This window comes from Aspergillus heteromorphus (genome assembly GCF_003184545.1).
Source record: "Aspergillus heteromorphus CBS 117.55 chromosome Unknown BO70scaffold_34, whole genome shotgun sequence".
Taxonomy (NCBI): Eukaryota; Fungi; Ascomycota; class Eurotiomycetes; order Eurotiales; family Aspergillaceae; genus Aspergillus; species Aspergillus heteromorphus.
Window position 1 is genome coordinate 299,199 of NW_020290439.1, and position 18,182 is coordinate 317,380.

At 53.0% G+C, this 18,182-nt stretch overlaps 9 protein-coding genes and 1 non-coding gene across 10 annotated transcripts; 7 read left to right on the forward strand and 3 right to left on the reverse strand.

Moving 5' to 3' along the window:
* Positions 1–107: 107 nt before the first annotated feature.
* pex26 lies at positions 108–1,715 on the forward strand (the record flags this gene model as incomplete). Its single annotated transcript, XM_025541463.1, has 2 exons — positions 108–751; positions 821–1,715. Exons 1-2 carry the CDS (start codon positions 252–254, stop codon positions 1,713–1,715), a joined length of 1,395 nt encoding a protein of 464 aa, XP_025395501.1. The 5' UTR covers positions 108–251.
* Positions 1,716–1,764: 49 nt separating this feature from the next.
* Positions 1,765–3,612, reverse strand: BO70DRAFT_390230 (uncharacterized protein; the record flags this gene model as incomplete). Its single annotated transcript, XM_025546138.1, has 3 exons — positions 2,675–3,612; positions 2,071–2,464; positions 1,765–1,800 (listed from the first exon to the last, which is right to left on the reverse strand). The coding sequence occupies exons 1-3, from the start codon at positions 3,436–3,438 to the stop codon at positions 1,765–1,767; spliced, it is 1,194 nt and encodes a 397-aa protein (XP_025395502.1). The 5' UTR covers positions 3,439–3,612.
* A 2,655-nt stretch (positions 3,613–6,267) lies between these two features.
* BO70DRAFT_344655 (putative succinate:fumarate antiporter (Acr1)) lies at positions 6,268–8,192 on the forward strand. Its single transcript, XM_025541464.1, has 5 exons — positions 6,268–6,814; positions 6,870–6,917; positions 6,976–7,025; positions 7,077–7,275; positions 7,330–8,192. The coding sequence occupies exons 1-5, from the start codon at positions 6,748–6,750 to the stop codon at positions 7,941–7,943; spliced, it is 978 nt and encodes a 325-aa protein (XP_025395503.1). The 5' UTR covers positions 6,268–6,747; the 3' UTR covers positions 7,944–8,192.
* A 155-nt stretch (positions 8,193–8,347) lies between these two features.
* Positions 8,348–9,846, forward strand: BO70DRAFT_432642 (twinfilin; the record flags this gene model as incomplete). Its single annotated transcript, XM_025548341.1, has 4 exons — positions 8,348–8,506; positions 8,671–9,335; positions 9,423–9,674; positions 9,730–9,846. The coding sequence occupies exons 1-4, from the start codon at positions 8,488–8,490 to the stop codon at positions 9,844–9,846; spliced, it is 1,053 nt and encodes a 350-aa protein (XP_025395504.1). The 5' UTR covers positions 8,348–8,487.
* Positions 9,847–10,085: 239 nt separating this feature from the next.
* Positions 10,086–10,781, reverse strand: BO70DRAFT_344661 (PHF5 family protein; the record flags this gene model as incomplete). Its single annotated transcript, XM_025541465.1, has 1 exon — positions 10,086–10,781. The coding sequence occupies exon 1, from the start codon at positions 10,383–10,385 to the stop codon at positions 10,086–10,088; it is 300 nt and encodes a 99-aa protein (XP_025395505.1). The 5' UTR covers positions 10,386–10,781.
* Positions 10,782–10,795: 14 nt separating this feature from the next.
* BO70DRAFT_365967 (pinin family protein) lies at positions 10,796–12,592 on the forward strand. The gene is made up of 4 exons (XM_025544203.1): positions 10,796–11,054; positions 11,126–11,606; positions 11,733–11,801; positions 11,882–12,592. Exons 1-4 carry the CDS (start codon positions 11,044–11,046, stop codon positions 12,359–12,361), a joined length of 1,041 nt encoding a protein of 346 aa, XP_025395506.1. The 5' UTR covers positions 10,796–11,043; the 3' UTR covers positions 12,362–12,592.
* A 51-nt stretch (positions 12,593–12,643) lies between these two features.
* Positions 12,644–12,742, forward strand: BO70DRAFT_t282. The gene has a single exon. It is a non-coding gene; the product is annotated as a tRNA-Leu (tRNA).
* Positions 12,743–12,765: 23 nt separating this feature from the next.
* Positions 12,766–13,660, forward strand: BO70DRAFT_365970 (uncharacterized protein). The gene is made up of 2 exons (XM_025544204.1): positions 12,766–13,338; positions 13,546–13,660. The coding sequence occupies exons 1-2, from the start codon at positions 13,260–13,262 to the stop codon at positions 13,623–13,625; spliced, it is 159 nt and encodes a 52-aa protein (XP_025395507.1). The 5' UTR covers positions 12,766–13,259; the 3' UTR covers positions 13,626–13,660.
* BO70DRAFT_365971 (alpha/beta fold hydrolase) lies at positions 13,545–14,935 on the forward strand. Its single transcript, XM_025544205.1, has 6 exons — positions 13,545–13,598; positions 13,660–13,767; positions 13,867–13,976; positions 14,063–14,393; positions 14,453–14,504; positions 14,605–14,935. The coding sequence occupies exons 2-6, from the start codon at positions 13,720–13,722 to the stop codon at positions 14,880–14,882; spliced, it is 819 nt and encodes a 272-aa protein (XP_025395508.1). The 5' UTR covers positions 13,545–13,598; positions 13,660–13,719; the 3' UTR covers positions 14,883–14,935.
* Positions 14,936–15,801: 866 nt separating this feature from the next.
* On the reverse strand, positions 15,802–16,821 carry BO70DRAFT_365973 (uncharacterized protein). The gene is made up of 2 exons (XM_025544206.1): positions 16,247–16,821; positions 15,802–16,145 (listed from the first exon to the last, which is right to left on the reverse strand). The coding sequence occupies exons 1-2, from the start codon at positions 16,582–16,584 to the stop codon at positions 15,824–15,826; spliced, it is 660 nt and encodes a 219-aa protein (XP_025395509.1). The 5' UTR covers positions 16,585–16,821; the 3' UTR covers positions 15,802–15,823.
* Positions 16,822–18,182: the final 1,361 nt, after the last annotated feature.

Consider the following 18,182-nt stretch of genomic DNA (forward strand, 5'->3'; position numbering starts at 1 on the left):
TCCCCCAGACTCTCGGCCAGCCAACGGAGAGCCGAGGCCTGACGAGACGACCTCCGATCGGTGGTACCTGTACGTATCCTGGCCGCTTAGTGGCATCTGCTGGACCTTCCCAACCCCCCCGAGCTCCATCGAATTCAATCGCCTCATCATCCCCGTATCTGCCTGCGCTCATCGCTAGCCCGCGCATTCCATCTCGACATCCCATCTTCGCTTCGCTTTCCGACCCGTCGCATCTCCGCTGGCGGTGAACAATGGCCGACGATGGGTCCTCGCACATGACGGCGTCGCAGTCGCAGTCGTCGCAACTCCTCTCCTCTTCCTCCTCCACCACCACCACCTCCTCGTCACGCTCCCCCTCCAAGCTTTGCTCCAGAACATACAAGAAGGCGTCCCATCTGTACCTGACCCGGCGGTTACAAGAATCGCTCGCCGCCTTAGAGCCCGTCATCACGATCGTCCGCGGGCCCGACGACCAACAACACCGCTTGGCCAACGGCAACGGTCACGGCGAGGCCGTCGCGCCCATTGCCACAGCCCAACCCACCTGGCGGATCAAGGTGTGGAATCTCTACATCACACTGCTGAGCGGCATCGTCGATCTCGGTGCCGAGGAAGGGAAGAAACTATTCGGACAGAAGGAATGGAAGGCCATCTCGTCTCAGGTCCGCGATGGTGAGATCTGGGAGATGGTCGTACAGACCGGGTACAAGGGTCTGGAGGGATCCGTCGACGCCGAAGTTGTATACAACCTGTTCGTTTTCTGAGCCTGACCACAGAGGGGACTATCTATCCATAAGGTCAATCGCTGACAACCCACCAGAGCCACATTACTGCTGAGACATTCCCCGTCCCAGAAACTCAATCAGCAACGCCTCGAAACATATCTCTCGTCATCCGGACAACAACCGACCCTGGATATATCGGAGCATCTCCGGGACGGCTCGTCCACGCCAACGCCGAACGGCGGCGGCGGCGGCGGCGGCGGCACCGACACCCCGAAGGACCTGGCGGCGCGGGTGCGAATAATCGAGCTGTTCACGCTGCATGTGCTTCCCCGGAACGAAGAGTGGGAGTACGCGCAAGAGTTCCTGAACCTGAGCGAGGTGCTGGACGAGGAGCGGAAGGATGTCTTCCTGCAAACACTGGAGGGGCTGAAGGAGGAGAAGCAGCAGGGCGAATTGCGCGCGGCGGCGCTTCAGCGGGAGAAGGACGCGGAGCTGGACCGACAAGCGCGGGAGACAGAACGTCGCCGGGCGGAGGAGGCGGAGGCCGCGGCCGCTGCTGATCGGTCACAACCGGGACATGGCCGCAGCGGGACCGAGGTGGACTACGGCATCGAGAAGACGTATCCGAACGGCAGCATCAAGGGACGGGCCAAGGGCGCAGAAAAGGCGGGCAGCAAACCCGGCACGTCGACGAGTCGAACGGCGTTTTCTCCGCCGGGCTCGAAGAGCGTCAAGAAAGCAGACAAGCCCGAGGCTCGCAAGCAATCGCGGGCGCTGGTAGTCACCGTCGCGCGCAACCTGCTGCAATACATCAGCAAGAGCATAGCCGGCAACCCGCTGTCGTTCGTGCGCACGCTGCTGTTTATACTGGGCATCGTGGCGGCGCTCAGCCGACACGACGTGCGCGAGCGCATCCGGCGGATAACAGGGTCCGGATGGCAGAAAATCAAGGGGACTGTCGGGATGGGGGTGAAAGTGAGCTATATCTAGTCACTCATGTTCCTCGGGAATTTACCGTACATTCATCATTCATATTCATCTAGATGAGACGGTCGGGCTGCATGTCATATAGGGTCTATTTCTATTGTAAATTCTAAATTCTATGCTGGATGGTAGCTATCTATGTATCTCTCTATAAACGAGACATTATTTTATGATCTATCTTCACCCATCACCGTAACCCGCAACCCCAACCCCAACCCCAAGTCATTCCCCATCCCCTCACATTCCCCCTTCTCTTTCCCCTTGCCACCCCGCTCAACATCCCTCTCAGCCCCAGCCCCAGCCCCAGCCCCAGTCCCCTCACCCCCTCATCCCCCCCATCCCCCCCCCTCTCCCGCCTAACCCTCCACCACCCAAACCCATAGACAAAAAAATGCGCCACGCAAATCTGCTCCGTGGTATACAGCAACACCGGCACGGAGGTCTTGGACTTGACGTACAGATCCAGGGAACTCCACATGGCATAAAGCAGAGGAATACCGAGGGCGGTGCTCTTGGCCGGCCCACAGAAGCACACGGCGATGGTCTCGTAGGGATTCAGCTGGTCGAAGGGGCGCAACGTGGTGCCTTTCATGGTGACGGACATCCGGGCCAGGATGGGCGGGGGCCGGGCGAAACAGAAGCACGCGACGGTGAGGAACATGTACAGGGCGATGTTGAAGAGAACGACGAAGATGATGCTCGACGCGGAGAGGGATTGGAGGGCGCCGGTGGCGAAGCAGGAGGAGAATGTCGACCTGGGGTGGGTTAGTTTGGGTTTGGGGTGGAGAGGTACACTGGTATATCTCTTTTTTTTCGGGGGCGTGTTTGGTGGGTGGGTAGGCAGGGAGGGAGGGAGGGAGGGTGGGAGGGATAAGTCGAGCAGGCAAGAAAGGAGAAGAAGAAGAAGAAGAAGAAGAAGAAGAAGAAGAAGAAGAAGAAGAAGAAGAAGGAAAAGAAGAACTCACCAAACCAACAAAATCAAACAAGCGGTACTAATCTTCGGCACCTTATACTTATTCAAAACCCAGGCGACCCGATCCGTCCACAACCACCTAACCAACTGGCCAACAACAAGGGGTAACAAGACCGCGAGACCCAACTGCTTAAAGACATCGCGATACATACTGCCCAAATCCCCATCCCCGACCCTCCAAACATCGAACCCCGCCTCCTTCGGCAACAGCGTCACCGTCCAACCGGCCGTGACAAACGGGCCGAGAAAATTCGCAATGATAACCTCGACCAACGCGGCGGCATCGTCGCCGCCAGCCGAGCGCGTCATCACCACATTCGAGGCGATGGTGGTGGGGATGCAGGCGAGGAAGATATAGCCGGCGAGCAGGGCGCGGTCGATGTGCTGGTGGGGGTCGGCGACGAGGATGATGTGCACGATGGCGAGGATGAAGGCCGGGATGAAGAGGAAGGAGAAGGCCTGGACGAGGATGTGCAGGCGGTAGTTCAGGAGGTGCAGGAGCAGCTTTTCGCGCGGCACGCTGAGGCCCGAGATCAGGAAGATCAGGGCCATCGCGCCGTAGAGGATGCTGTATTCCGACCGGATCGTGCCGCCGCTTTTGGCCACGTTCGGGAAGTAGTATGCCAGGACGCAGGCGACGCCGATGCCGATTAAGAGCCATTGGTGCAGGAGGAAGAGGGCTGCGGTTTTGAGGGCGCGGAGCCATTGGGGTTGGGGTTGGGGTTTGAGGGGCGTGGTGGTGGTGGTGGTGGACATGATGCGATGTGATGTGATGCGATGCGATGCGCTGCGAATCACCGAGCAGAAGGGTTGGGGGTGGGATGAGCCGGGAGGTAGATGTTCATTGCCAGGATTTCTATCTGTCCGAGCGAGGGGAGAAGGATGATGCGAGTGTTGCGTTCCCGTTTCGGTCCTGCATGACTTGTCGAGTTGGTTGGTTGGTGGTGGTGGTGGTGGTTGTGGTGGTTGTGGTGGTGGTCGCGTGGGAGGAAAAAGAGCCCGTCGGATTAAGTCCGAGATGCTGATAAACTGATAGGCCGAACGATAGTGCTGGGGCCAATTAATATTGGGCGATGATGCCATTCGGACGATGGGAAGAACAATAGTGCGATAGGATTTGGGAATAAAGATCTTCGACTAGTGGTCTGGAGGGTACACGACATGCCGGGGAGAAAGCCGACGGGGATATTTAGCCATGCGATGGATGAAGGAGCAAGAGATGGCCTCCCATCGGTAGCCTTTCCGATCGGCTATTTCAATTCCTTGACCGTTTTAGAATGATATTTGTAAGTGTGAGTGGTTTGATTGCTACTTTCAGGAGTCTTCATCTACCCATATGCCCAAACTATAGAAGATAGTTTTGATATGATGCAAACACACATGGTTCAAGTAGGTTAAGCCTTGCTTCCAAGTAGGTAACTATACCGGCAGGACTACCTGCCTAACTAGTACCTAAACCTAAACAGCCTCTTCAGTTCCCAATCCCAGCCCCACATCCATCGATGCATACATACCTATCTAATATCCATCCCTTCAATCATGTCAAGAAACCTCAATGTAGGTATACAGATGCCCAAAAAAGCAAACACAAAATCAATAGAAAAGCAATTTCCCCCACCAATAATACCCTCACATTCAGCCACAATGACATCATGAGAGAGGACCCCTTTCCATAGTTATGGGTTGTACTTGAGTCAAATAAAAACCTCCCTCCCATCCGCCAACAGAACATACTATGAAAACCCTCATGAATCAGTGAGTATAGACTTTTTATATATACTATATATATATATATATAAGGAGCTGGGGGCATACATCTGCCAGACTCAAGACTGCATTATCATCCAGCATCTTATCAAACCACGCTGTCTTGGCCGATCCGTCCATCCATCCACCCATCCGTCTAGGTATTATCCCACTCCATTCTCGCACAGTACTCCGACGGACCCAATTTATTATTACTACTACGTAGATAACCACCTGCATAACCCCCTCACAATTAAACCACGCACAACTACTCCGTGCCATTCCCTGAATAAAATAATGCACATAATGCAATCCAGGAAGAACGAACAACCCCCCCAGGAACTAAGGTAGAAAGTGCGTCTAGACGTCTAGACGAGGTGGGTAAAACCTGAACCGTGGGGTAAAATTTCAGGAGAGCTGGGGTACGCCTAACTACTCCTAAACTAACGCACGGAGTACACTGCTCCTACCTACCTACCTATACCCTACCTACTTACTATGGTACCAACTAAGTACTAACTAGGTAAGTAAAGTAGATACTACGGAGTACTGCTGCTCCATCCATCCATCCATCCATCCACTCTCTAAATAAGTATCCCCCCCCCTCATGTTCGGAGCAACAGAGCTACTCCGGACAGGAGGAAGAAAGACCCCATCCATCACGAGTCACAGGACCAGAAATCCCCCATCTCCTCATCCTCCTCCTCCTCTTACTAATTTCGACGAGTCAGATGTGCATCTCCGTACTCCGTACAGTATCCGTCACAGTACTTACTGTACCTAGGTCGATACGGGGTAGATAGAGCCTAGTTAGATGAAATATGAATGTATCGGTAGTATCTACTCCGTACCCCAGCGAAGAATAATAATGGAAGGAAGAAAGCCAGCCAGTCAGCCAGCCAGCCCATGCATGCATGCATGCATGCACGGCGCATGAAAATCAGTTAGATAGTACTACCTCGGCTACGCCAACCCCCAGTCTTGGCCCGGAATCACCCGCGGATAGCCATCCATCATCCCCCCACATTCCATTCCATTCCTCGTCTCGGCCCAGGCTCGGCGGGAACAACGGCAGCGGCAGTGGCAGTGGCAGTGGCAGTCACAAGCTGGACCCTACCCTACCCTACCCTACCTACTCTACTTACCCACCCAGAAGACTGAAAGAATGACTGAATGACTGAATGACCCCCAGAAGAACAATGGGCCATGCATGCAGATGACGAAGACCAAACCAGGGAACTGAGTTCAACTCTCCAACACGGAACATGTGAAAACAGCGACAAGACAAGCATTTGGGAGGTCCTGAGGGGTTTGGTTCTTTGGTTCCGCGATGCCATTGGTACTGGGGGACAGGGTATGAGCTCACTTTTGGACATGCCACGCCACACAGACACACACTTTTGTCTGTCTGTCTGTCTGTCTGTCTTGGTTGTTTGAAGAGGGAGGGACTGAGTGAAGTACTGAGTACTGAGTACTGAGACAGGCAGACAGGCAGACAGGTAGAAAGAGACAAGACGGAGAGTATGGACGGTGTGCAGCGTGGGTAGGTTTATCTAGTAGAAAAATTACAAGATGGCAACCGTACTGTGTATGAACGATGTCTCTTTCTATTATAAGACATCTACCAATCCCCCCAGTTATCTCTCCCTAAGCGCCCCCTCGAATTAATCTAATTAAACCAACAATCCTTCGGGTATTCGACGGCGGCATTGCTTCCGCTCGTCCAGCGAAGCTTCCTCAGCTCCCTCCGCTTCCCCGTCATCATCGGCCCTCTCTCTCCACGCCCCCGGCCTCAAATCCACCCCCCCCCCCCCCCCAACCAGCCCAAAACCACAAGCCCGCCACTCGACCCGAGCCCGTCTCAGATCCTCGTTTCCGAGAACGGCTGCGTGGCTCCTCTCTGCCCTCTGCCCTTGGCCCTTGTGCTCCATCCTGTCAGCAGCCGCTAATCCCTCCCTCTGACTCCTCAGTCGCCGGTTTTAAATACCTTGGGTCGGCAGAGCCGAGGGACGTAGTTATACTTCCGTATCTCCCCGTATTTTTGGGCCTCCCTGTGAACATCCGAGATCGTCCCCGTGCTCGCTCTTAATTAAGAAAAGAACGGTCCCTGGACGTTGCTCCATTTGTATCTTCGTTCTCTCTTTCTATTTTTCTCTCTATTTCCCTCCTTCTCTTTACTTTCTTACGTACCCCTTTTCCCCCCCCCGTCGCAGTCGCGTCCGGTGCCCGTTCCATCACATTGACGGCCATAGCTCAGACGGAAGAGATTCCGGATCCCAATTGAACACCAAAAAAAAAAAGCGTTTGCACATTTACACCATGTCTGCGAAAACAGTGCAGGGAAACAATGGCCGGAAGCCAGCCTCCCCGGCCGTCAACCTGATCGGTACGGCTTAGCTCCCTCTGGCGCAATGCTTCCGCGCGATGCTAATTTGCGACAGCTGGTGGTGGTGCCGGTATGATGGAAGCGCTCGTGTGTCATCCCCTCGGTATGCAAATCGGTCAATTGGGTGTCTCCGGGGATAATGCAGCTGACGGTTGTCGCAGACACGATCAAGGTGCGAATGCAGCTCTCGCGCCGGGCCAGGGCACCGGGGGTAAGTGAACACCACGCGCAAGGCATTGGCCGCGACTAACCGCCGGAGCAGGTCAAGCCTCGCGGGTTCGTCGCCACCGGTGTTGAGATCGTTAAGAAGGAGACTGCTATGGGTCTGTACAAGGGGCTGGGTGCCGTGCTGGGTGGCATCATCCCCAAGATGGCCATCCGCTTCACCTCCTACGAGACATATAAGCAAATGCTTGCCGATAAGGAGACGGGTGTCGTCACCAGCAAGGCCACTTTCCTCTGTATGTTGCGACGCTGCCACTGATGCCTGGAGATACTAATCGCATTCCGTCTAGCCGGTCTCGCTGCGGGTGTGACTGAGGCCGTGGCCATCGTGAACCCCATGGAGGTCGTGAAGATTCGCCTGCAAGCGCAACATCACAGTCTGGCCGACCCTCTCGACACCCCCAAGTACCGCAGCGCGCCGCACGCGCTCTTCACCGTCATCCGGGAGGAAGGGTTTAGCACCCTGTACCGCGGTGTCTCTCTGACTGCCCTCCGCCAGGGAACGAACCAAGCGGCCAACTTCACAGCCTACACGGAGCTCAAGGCATTCCTCCAGCGCACCCAGCCCGAATACGCCAACGCACAGCTCCCTGCGTACCAGACGACCATGATCGGACTGATCTCGGGAGCGGTCGGCCCCTTCTCCAACGCCCCGATCGACACCATCAAGACGAGACTGCAGAAGACGCGGGCGGAGCCCGGCCAGTCCGCGGTGTCCCGGATCATGGTGATCGCGAAGGACATGTTCAAGACGGAGGGCGCCCAGGCCTTCTACAAGGGTATTACGCCCCGTGTGATGAGAGTGGCGCCCGGCCAAGCCGTCACCTTCACCGTGTATGAGTTCCTGAAGGGCAAGCTGGAGTCGTCCCGGTGGCCATTCGTCGGGGGGACGTTTGAGGAGTGAGCGGCCCGCGGAGAGAATGGCCGCTGCGTGTTCTCGAAAGCATTTGATATCATGAGCATGGTGGCGTTTTCGATCAGTTTCTCCTGTTTATAAGTTTGGGGGCTTTGGATCGCCGCCAGGCCAGTCCACGCCGTGGGTTGTATATACTCATTTTCGTTGTCTTTTCCTTGTTATTGTTGGTATACCTCTTGGTTACTGGATAGAATCAACCAAAGTTCGAATTCATTCCGAAAAAAATGGAAATCTTTTAAAGACAGGGATACTCGGGAGTAGATCGGAGAAGAAGTAGAAGTAGAAGTAGAAGTAGAAGCAGAAACAGAAATAGAAAGGACGATCCACCGCCGGGGAACGCCAGCCCCGCCAAACCAACAACACACCGCTTCTGCCTTCCCCTCCGCCCGCCTCTCCCCCAACTTAACTCCTGCCACACGCCACTACACTACGCTACACTACACTGCAAGCACTCCACCAACTCGACTGCAGGAGACAACCGGCCGATCATTCCATCCATCACGGCCAGGCCACCGCCGGCTCTCTATCCAAAATGCAGTCCGGCATCTCAGGTACGCCTCCCATCCTCCCAACCCCCCCCAAACTCCCCAATCCCCCCAATCCCCTGGTTCCTGACCCATTACGACATCCCGCCTCGAACAATGGAAGTGGAAGCCACCTTACCAACCCCTCGAGCAATCCAGGCAATCCATACTAACCAACCCCAACCAACCAGTCTCCCAAGACCTCCACGATGCCTTCAACACCTTCCTCTCCGACTCTTCAATCTTCTGCCTCCCGGTAACCATCAAATCGGAAAGCCTGGCGCCCCTGGCGCCCCTCCGCTTCTCAACCCCTAACGCCTTCTACCCCTCCCTCTCGCAACTCTCCTCGGTCCTGGAACCAAAAACCCCTCTGTACCTCCTCCTCCGCCGTCCGTCGGAGACAACCGGCTCCTCGTCCCTCGTGGCCCTGACCTACATCCCGTCGAACGCGGGCGTGCGTGCCAAGACGCTCTTTGCGGCGACCCGCGCCACCCTGGCCCGGGAGCTGGGGACGGAGAAGTTCGGGGCGACGGTGTTTGCGACTGAAGAGGAGGAGGTCCTGGGCGAGGCGGCGTGGAGAGAGCGGGATAATGAGAGGAAGGGGGGAGAGGAAGGCGGCGCGGGCGGGTTCCGGAGGGAGGATCTGATGGGTGAGAAGGAGAGGGAGTTGGAGGCTGTTAGGCGGGCGGAGGAGGAGGCCAGGAATGGTACGCCGAGTAGGGATATTGGTATTGGGGGGACGTTTGGAAGGGGCGGTGGGCTTGGGGGTGCGTCCGGGATGAGGATCCAGATGCATGTGGATGAGGGGGTTAAGCACGCGCTTGAGGGGTTGCAGCAGGGTGGGCTGGTGCAGTTGGTACGTTTTCATATTTTATTTGGATCTCTTATGTGGCCAAAGTGGGAGGAAGTGTCTTGATTGATTGCTAACTGTGATTGTGTGTAGGCCATCGACGCCCCAACGGAGGCGTTCAAGGTCGCTGCCACCGAGTCCGGGGTCGAGCCCAACTCGGTCCAGGCACACATCCCCCCGTCTTCCCCGCGGTACACGTTCTACCACTACCCCGACTCCGACGTGGTGATCTTCATATATACCTGCCCGTCGGGCTCGTCGATCAAGGAGCGCATGCTGTACGCCAGCTCTCGGATGCACGCGCTCACCATGGCGGGCGAGCAGGGGCTGAAGATTTCTAAGAAGGTAAGACCCGTGGCGAACGCTGAATTGATTGAATGGCACCCTAACACAACAGCAGATCGAGGCATCCTCCCCCGACGAGATCACGGGCGAGAGGCTGCAGGAGGAAGTGCACCCGCCGCAAGACAGCGGACCGAGTCGAGGCTTCGCGAGACCGAGACGGCCGGGCCGGTGAGCTGCACACCTGCACACCTGTACATCGATAGCATCGTATATAGTCGGGCTGCTGCGACATTTGATTTCGTACCGCAACATCCATTCATTATCGAACCTCGAACCACCGCGTACCCACACAGCCGTCGCGTAACGTAGCCCAGCCCACCCACCCATCCCTCCCCCCTCCCTCGCAACAAACAGCCATGCAGCAACCCCCAACCCCCGATAAACCATCCAAGACCAAGACCAAGACCAAGATCAATGATTCCGAAAACTCTTCTTCTGGTAAAACAAATCCGTCCTCGAACTCCCCAGATTAATAATCTTGGGACACCCGTCGCGATCCTTCTCGAGGCGCGTGCACTCGAAGCAGTAGAAGGCATCGCTGATGCCCTCGCCGCCGCACACAATGCACTTGTTCTGGTAGTTGCCGAAGGAGCACTCGTCGCAGATGCGGACGAGCGTGGTGGGCCGCACGTAGGAGTCGCACACGGGACACTTGCCGTCACATTTGTCGCAGAGGCGGCCGATTGAGATCCCGGGTTGTTTGCGGCACATTACGAGGTCGGGGTGGTGGCGGACATTTTGGATTGTGGATTGTGGATTGGTGTGAGGTGAGGTAGAGGTAGAGGTAGAGGTGAGGGTGGTTTGTAGGTTGATGTAGGTAACTAGGTGGGTGGGTTGGTAGGTTGGTAAGCAGGCCAGCTGGATTTGCCACCGAGTATACCGTAGGTAGAAGGAGAGGAGGAGGAGAAGGAGGTAGAAGAATTGATATGTCAGAGTAGAATGACCTCGAACGAACTGCGCTGTCGGGAGAAGATGAAGCAGAGAAGGGATCGGAACTCTTTGCCCGCGCCGAAGTTCGAACGGGTTGGAAGGGTGGGTGGGCCGTGCACGGGACGTTGCGGCGCCGGTTGGAGCAGCAGCAGTGCAGCCAGGCAGTCAGTCCCGCATAACTATCGCGATACCGACGATCTTCTGTCACGTTTGCCGTTGGGGTGATCGTTTGTTATTCTAGGAGACGGTGTACAGTATACCTACAGTACCTACCTAGGTAGCTACATCCTGTTGGGTTTCTTTCCAGGATACGCGTGTTCGTTTCCTACCTACCTATCGATCCACCCTACACACCTATCTTTTACTTCCCTTCTACCTCCGACTACCTACCTACCAACCGACTATCAACTCGACTCGACTCGACTCACACCTACCCAACATGACAGAAGGGTACATCCTCACTACACCCATCCCATCCACCCTCCCAGAAACTCATTAACATCCCCCCCCCCAACACCTAGAACCCTCGCCTCCGCCGTCCTCCTCCCCGAGCCCTCGCCCCCGCCCCAACCCGAGCCAGCACTCAAGCGAGACCAGGACTACTATCACCACCACCATCAAGCACCCAACTACCCCAAACGGCGCAAATCGTCTCTCACTTCCCACGCGCCCTCCTCCCCAGACAGCAAACGCCGGCGTCTCAGCCCCCGACCCAGCGACCGCAAGCCATCCTCCCCGGACACCGCCGCCGCCGCACGCCCGCGGCGCCCGCGCGACGAGGACCGCAAACGCGGACAACGGCTCTTCGGGGCTCTGCTGGGGACGCTCTCGCAGAGCGGGCCATCGAACAACGCGGCGCAGAAGCGACGCGCGGATATAGAGCGCAGGCAGCAGGATAAGTTGAAGTTGCAGGATGAGGCGTATGGGGAGTTGAGGAGACGGAGGAGGGAGGAGAAGGAGCAGGGGAGGAGGAGGGAGCAGAGGGTTTATGAAGGGGAGGTGGTGAGTTTTTTTTTTTTTTTTTCTTTCTTTCTTTGTTTATTCTTTTCCTTTCCTTGTTTCGATGTTTTTTTTGGGGGGTTTGGAGGTTGGGTTGACTGGCTGACTGATTGATTGATGGTGTTTCAGATGCGAGTGCGCCACGCGAATCTGTTGGCTGAGGCGAGGTTTCTCCGGACGAGGGCGGAGCCGGCTCTGGTAGGTTTGACTCGACTTGCATTTGGCTTGCTTTGAGTTGCTTTGATGGGTGGGGGTTACGTGCTAATGGTCTACGGCAGTGTTATAAACCGTGGCAGCTGAGGGCCGAGGAGGAGGATAGGATACAGGATCAGATTCGGGAGGCGGAGGCTACGGTTGCGAGGGAGGTGGAGGAGTTTGAGACTCGTCGTTCGGCAGAGGAAGAGAAGAAGTCAGAGGAGGAGAACAGGAAGCCAGAGGAAGTGAAGCTAGAGGAAGAGAAACTGCAGGAAGTGACGCAGGAAGTGACGCAGGAAGCGAAGCAGGACACGCAGGAGATCCAGGAACAGGCCCCCGTGCCCGAGTCAGACGCCCAGGAGAACAAGGACATCGCACAAGCGTCTTCGGTCACGCTGGGTGCGGAGATGACAGTAGATGGCGGCGCTGAAGAAGCTAAACCGGAGGTTGTGCCTGTGCAGGATACCCATGTACCTTTTACCCATGACCACCCCGATATCCATCGGCACGATGATGATGGCGGCGAGGTGGTGGAGGATCAGGAGGATACGGTAATTTATTGATTGACAGCGGAGGCGATGAGGACGAGGTCATCTTTGTTGAATCCTTGAACCCACGCTTGTTGTTTTTTGGGGGGGGGCCGGTTTGAATGTGGACTGGCAGTCGGGGAAGTGTACTTACATGCAGGCCTAAGAGTGTCAAGTGTTGTAGGGCCTCGGTACGGCGGACGATAGCCGCCATCAGGCAAATATGATTTTCCTAGTCCCTCTACCGCTTTATTCACCGCTACCCTTTTAGGAAGGTAACTTATTATTGCCTGATTTATAGCATCTGACTAAACGGCGGGTAAGGTGACCGAGTGGATAAGGCGGATTGCTTAAGAGGCACGTGACCTGGAAACGATCTGACGAAAGTCATCCTGGGATCAAAACCCAGTCTTACCATTCTTTTTCTACCGCCAAAAGGAGTCAGGGATGGGGACGAATTGAGCGATTCTATGCGATTATACTGGCAGGATCATGAGGGTTTGAAGTTGAAAAGCAGGTTTGCCCGCTGGCCGTAGCCTCGGCATGTCGGCGGGGAGAAGTCGGGGCCACATCCACTAGACTCACATCTACACTCCCACGCTTCCACCGCTCACAGGGCGCACCAGACAAATAATGTGCATGGAACCTGACATGGCTGCTGCCAGGGAAACACGCAGAAACCGGGAATCCTCCTGGAAGCCATGCTGCGTGTGCCCAATCGCCCCATAGCCTCATTCTGCACGCAACAGCATCGGTTTCACGTGATGGGCCAGCTGGCGGGGGTCCATCAAGTCCCATTTATAGACTTGCGAAAGTCGGTATAGCATTAGCAGCATGCACCTCCTCCCGATCATTTTCCCTCTTCCCTTTCCTTCTTCTTCTTCTTTGTCCTCGACTCTCTCCCATCCGTCCCCAATATTGCATTGTTCCAGCCATGCCCGTGGACAAGATCGACGTCACCGGCGACTCGCGGGTCGAGCGCCGCTCGGCAATCATCAATGGCAAGACGTACGGTACGCATGCGATGCATCCATCCACCCACCCATCCATTGACGCCTGATTTGGGTTTTCTCTCCTGCCTCTGCCTCTGCCTGCAGTTTCTTCGGCCTCTAGCACCCCTTAGACCATGCATCTTCTAGAGCGTGCAGCACAGTCTAGACAGGGAATATCGGCATAGCGTACACGGTGCATCGCTGACATGTATCCATCCCATCACGCAGGTTATCTCTACAGTGCGCCCGAATCGGGGATTTATCGGGCGACGATCTTCCTCGTGCGTGAAACATTCGGATTCGCATAATAGATCGATTACCTGATCATTGATTATCGTATAGCTCCATGGCTTCCCCGACCTGTCGATGGGGTGGCGCTATCAAATCCCCATGCTGATCTCCATGGGTCTCCGCGTCATCGCCCCGGATTGTCTGGGCTACGGCCGAACAGTAAGCCCATCTCTTTTTTTTTTTTTTTTTTTTTTTTTTTTAAACAATAGAATAGAACATAAACATCTATGAAATGCAGACCATCTAAATGAATCACAGGATGCCCCCGAAGATATCGAATTATACTCCAATAAAAGCTGCGCCAACGACATCAAAGAACTCGCCTCTCAACTCCACGCTTCAACCATTATCCTCGGCGGGCATGACTGGTACTCCCTCCCCCCTCTCCCATCCCACACCCACAGACCCAAACACCAACAAACACAAAAACAAAAAATACTGACACCAATAACAGGGGCGCAGCCCTCGCCTACCGCGTCGCCCTCTGGCACCCAGACCTAGTAAGCCACATCTTCACAGTCTGCGTACCCTACGCAGCGCCGACGCGCAAATACCTCGCGCTGGAGGAAATGGTCGAGAACATCGCGCCGCACTTCGCCTACCAACTGCAGTTCCGGAGCGGGGAGCTCGAAAATGCGATCAGCAGCAAGGAGGACATCGAGAAGTTCTTGTCGGCGCTGTATGGCGGGCGCACGGATGAGAGGGATGTCGCGTTTGATGCCGAGTATGGGGTGTTGCTGGAGAGGATGGAGTTGGTGAGGCCATCGCCGTTGTTGAGTGAGGTGGTGAGCGTCCCCCCCCTCCCGGTTGTCTGGATTGCTTGTTGATGGTTCTCATCGGATAGGAACTGGAGTACTATGCGACCGAATTCGCAAGGAATGGGCTTCGAGGACCGTGTATGTCTTCCTCTTTTACCCCCCCTTTCATCCCATCCCATCCCATCCCACTCAACCCAATCATAAGCTCCCAACCCAACCCACTAACTATTCAAAATAGTAAACTGGTACCGCACGCGCGAAATCAACTTCGAAGAAGAACTCGCGATCCTGAACCAGCGAATCACCGCGCCATTGCTCTTCATCCAAGCGCTCAAGGACACCGCCCTGCCGCCGCACCTGGGCAAGGGGATGACGCGCACGATCCCGCATCTAACCTTCAAGCAGGTGAACACGTCGCATTGGGCGCTATGGCAGGCGCCGGAGGAGATTAATGAGATGATTCGGTGGTGGTTGACTGAGGTGGTGTTTAAGAGGGTGCGGTTGGCGAGGTTGTAACTTTTTTTTATGAGTTAGATGTTGGATGGTAAGCGAGAAGGAAGAGAAGGAGGTGGGGGGGGGAGGGGGGCTACAAGGGGATGTAAAGGTATTAGTAGTAGAAGGAAGGGAAAGGAAGGGGATACTATGAGGTTTGTATATAGTAGCTTTATGTTTATGGTTGCTGGTTGATTCTTTATTTATTGCGTGCTTCGGTCTGCGTTTATGCTTCTACTTGCGTTTATATTTGCGGGCTCGTTTATACTTCCGGGTCGGGTTTGTATGCCGGGATGGGATGGGATGGGATGGGACATAGGGGCCCGGAGGCGTGCGTAGAGAGGGTCACAGCATAGTTCAGTAAAAGTCAAAGATGGTAGCTTACTATTATTTATATATATTTAATAGTTTGCCACACTCACTGACCATTTCATAATAGTTGTCAAACTGTTACCTACAGTAACAGTTAGGTTGTAGCTAGGTTGTGTTACAGTTGCTTACAGTTGCAAAACAGTTATTTATTATTATTTACATATAATAATAATTACTAACGATACAACCTCACCCAAACCGGGTAATTACATACAAACGTTGTTAAAGTTGAATACGATTCAGAAACTATTATGTAATTATAATTTAACAAGAATAGTTCTGTAATAAAATAGATTAGATACGGAAGATATCTATTACTTATGAACAGAAACTGTATTTTATAGATATATAACAAATATTAATCATAATTTCTAGACATTATCTGGTATTTTATAGATATATAACAAATATTAATCATAATTTCTAGACATTATCTGGTATTTTATAGATATATAACAAATATTAATCATAATTTCTAGAGATTATCTGGTTACACTCCTTAAATAATAGTAAGATTCTTATACAAAATATTCTCAGAAGTAATATATAATCATACGAAAGTAGTAAAAGACCAGAATATAATAATTTGTTATTTACATAAAATCAATATTCCATGAACAGTATACTAGATCTTGTCTAGTATTAATATCAACTGATACCTGTCTGTAAACATTATCTATATCGATCATAAATGCCGGCTCAACTTTACTTTGTAATCCTGACAATACCCATCTCTTAGAAGAACAATAGAAAGGAAGAGTTGTTGCCTTATCTGTATTTCCGTTCCGTACCCAAGGCTGTAATAAAAGAAAGAAGAAGCATTCTGATTGTGTATAATGCTTTATACCACAACTCACATATGCTATTGAAGACTGGTATTTAATAAAATTTCCAGTGGTAATTGTCTGTGAATGACTGGAGAACAGAACACAGTTAGTATCTTGGAATAGAAGATATATAGAAATCAGCTGCGAAAGCCTTTCACAGCTGTCTCCTTAAAAATAAAGAAATCATACCGGGAACAGAATTTGATCTGACAATAGTAAGATAATTGTGTTTTATCATACTGGCGAGGAAGTGAGATTGAATATTCTTGCCGGTACGCTGAAGGTAACATGTCCAGTATATCCTGCTCAGAAAGCGAAGAATGAGGCCATTCAATCGGATGTGTCATTGTAACTTGCAGGTCAGTAATAAATTCATCTGCAAGAATATGTTTCTGGATCAGACGTGGGCAGGACATATACAGATCCTGGACAATCTCTAGTAGAATTGGATGATCATCCCGCCAGGAACCCGCAAGACCCAGGCGTAAAGAGTGGTGGAGCCGATCTAGCCGGAAGAGATAAGTCATCAGCTGAGGCGGCGAGGCGCGATCTATCCATCTCTTGAATATTCTTATATAGTGTGATACTATCAGCAGCTGGCTATAATTTAGAATAGGTACTTACCTATGCTTCAACTCACCGGCTAGAACATTACAGTTCATGAGCGGGCCATACTCAGCAGCAAATGTATGAAAATGAAAGCCAGCATGAACAACTGGCACCCCAAGATACTTAAACCATTTATCTTTATTATGCTTCTTATTATAATCATGTGGCAGTTTTCCTGCTTCATGTTAGCTAGGTAACTGGCCAGCGAATACCACAGATACAGACCATGGATGCTGAATGCCTGTAGCTCTGAATCAGTCATGGCTGAAGCTGTAACCACCAAATGCTGAAAGATTCGGCGGCTGTGAGTAATCCTTGCATTTACCAGTGCAGGAGGCAACGCGCGGCTGGTTGAGATAAGGGTGGTTGTCAATGCGATCTCTGCACAAGCACGGACCAGCCACATCTGTGGCGAGGACACATTTTCGGTATTTGGAAAGAGATGTGGTATAATATTTTTAATCCGCAGCAGGAATCTCGGGTGAAACCAGTCGGGGCGGGCACATACTCGAAGAATAATAGGTAAGAGAATGATCCCTCGACCAAGGTCTGACAATGTCCAGGTTTTTAGGTGTTTCAGAGGAGGAAAGTGAGGCCATTGAGCCGGCCGAACAACTTTTTGCAAGGCTGTAGCGAAGTTGGAAACCCCTGAAGGCACAAGAATTTTCTGGATATACTCCAGCAGACGATAGCCGATCCCCTTCCAATCAGAGTGCGGTACATCATACGGACGGCCTAAAACAATGTCAAGAGTTGGCATGATCCGTTCGATTGGCGAAGGCACGGACTGTATCCCTACAGCATTAAAATATCTTTGCTGTTCTGGAACAGTGGCCTTGTGATCACCCTCAGTTCGGTAATACTGATGCTGGAAATGATATCGGCCATGGGAAACAGTATCATATGACCACTGATACTGTTTGCTGCGTGGACAGTAGCATGTCCGACATCCGATATCAGCACTATAGCTGAGCATACCACTATTTTTAGCTTGCTGTGGCATATCTCCAGTAAGAGCCATGACGGACGCAGTAACAAGCACTTGTTTCCCATGGATTGTGCTGTAAAAGCCTTTTGCCACGGTCTCAAGGTCAGTATGGATATTGGCAAGAACATCCTGAAAGGAGGCCCCATGAGGACCCAGCGTTACGGTAAACGAGTTGCCAGACGTCTTCGCCCGGCATAGGACAAGCCGGCAGGTGTGAGATAGATCCCCTTCAATGCCCTGAACATGTTGCGGTGGGCTCCGAAATCATCAATAAAAAGGAGGAAGGGTAGTGACAATAACTCGTGGCTGGCGGATAGCCAGACAAAGTAGCCACGTCCAAAGGTCTCAAGCTCAAGTTCTGCTCGCAGGGGGTGCATCAAAAGTGCACAAACCGAGCCCGATTATCGCGCAAATTTGAGGAATGATAAATAAATGATGATATCTCGGATAAATGTGGCAGGGGACGAATGGTAGTATAAACAAGCTGGAAACCAACACGGCTACTAATTGATGACACAGGGACCTCGA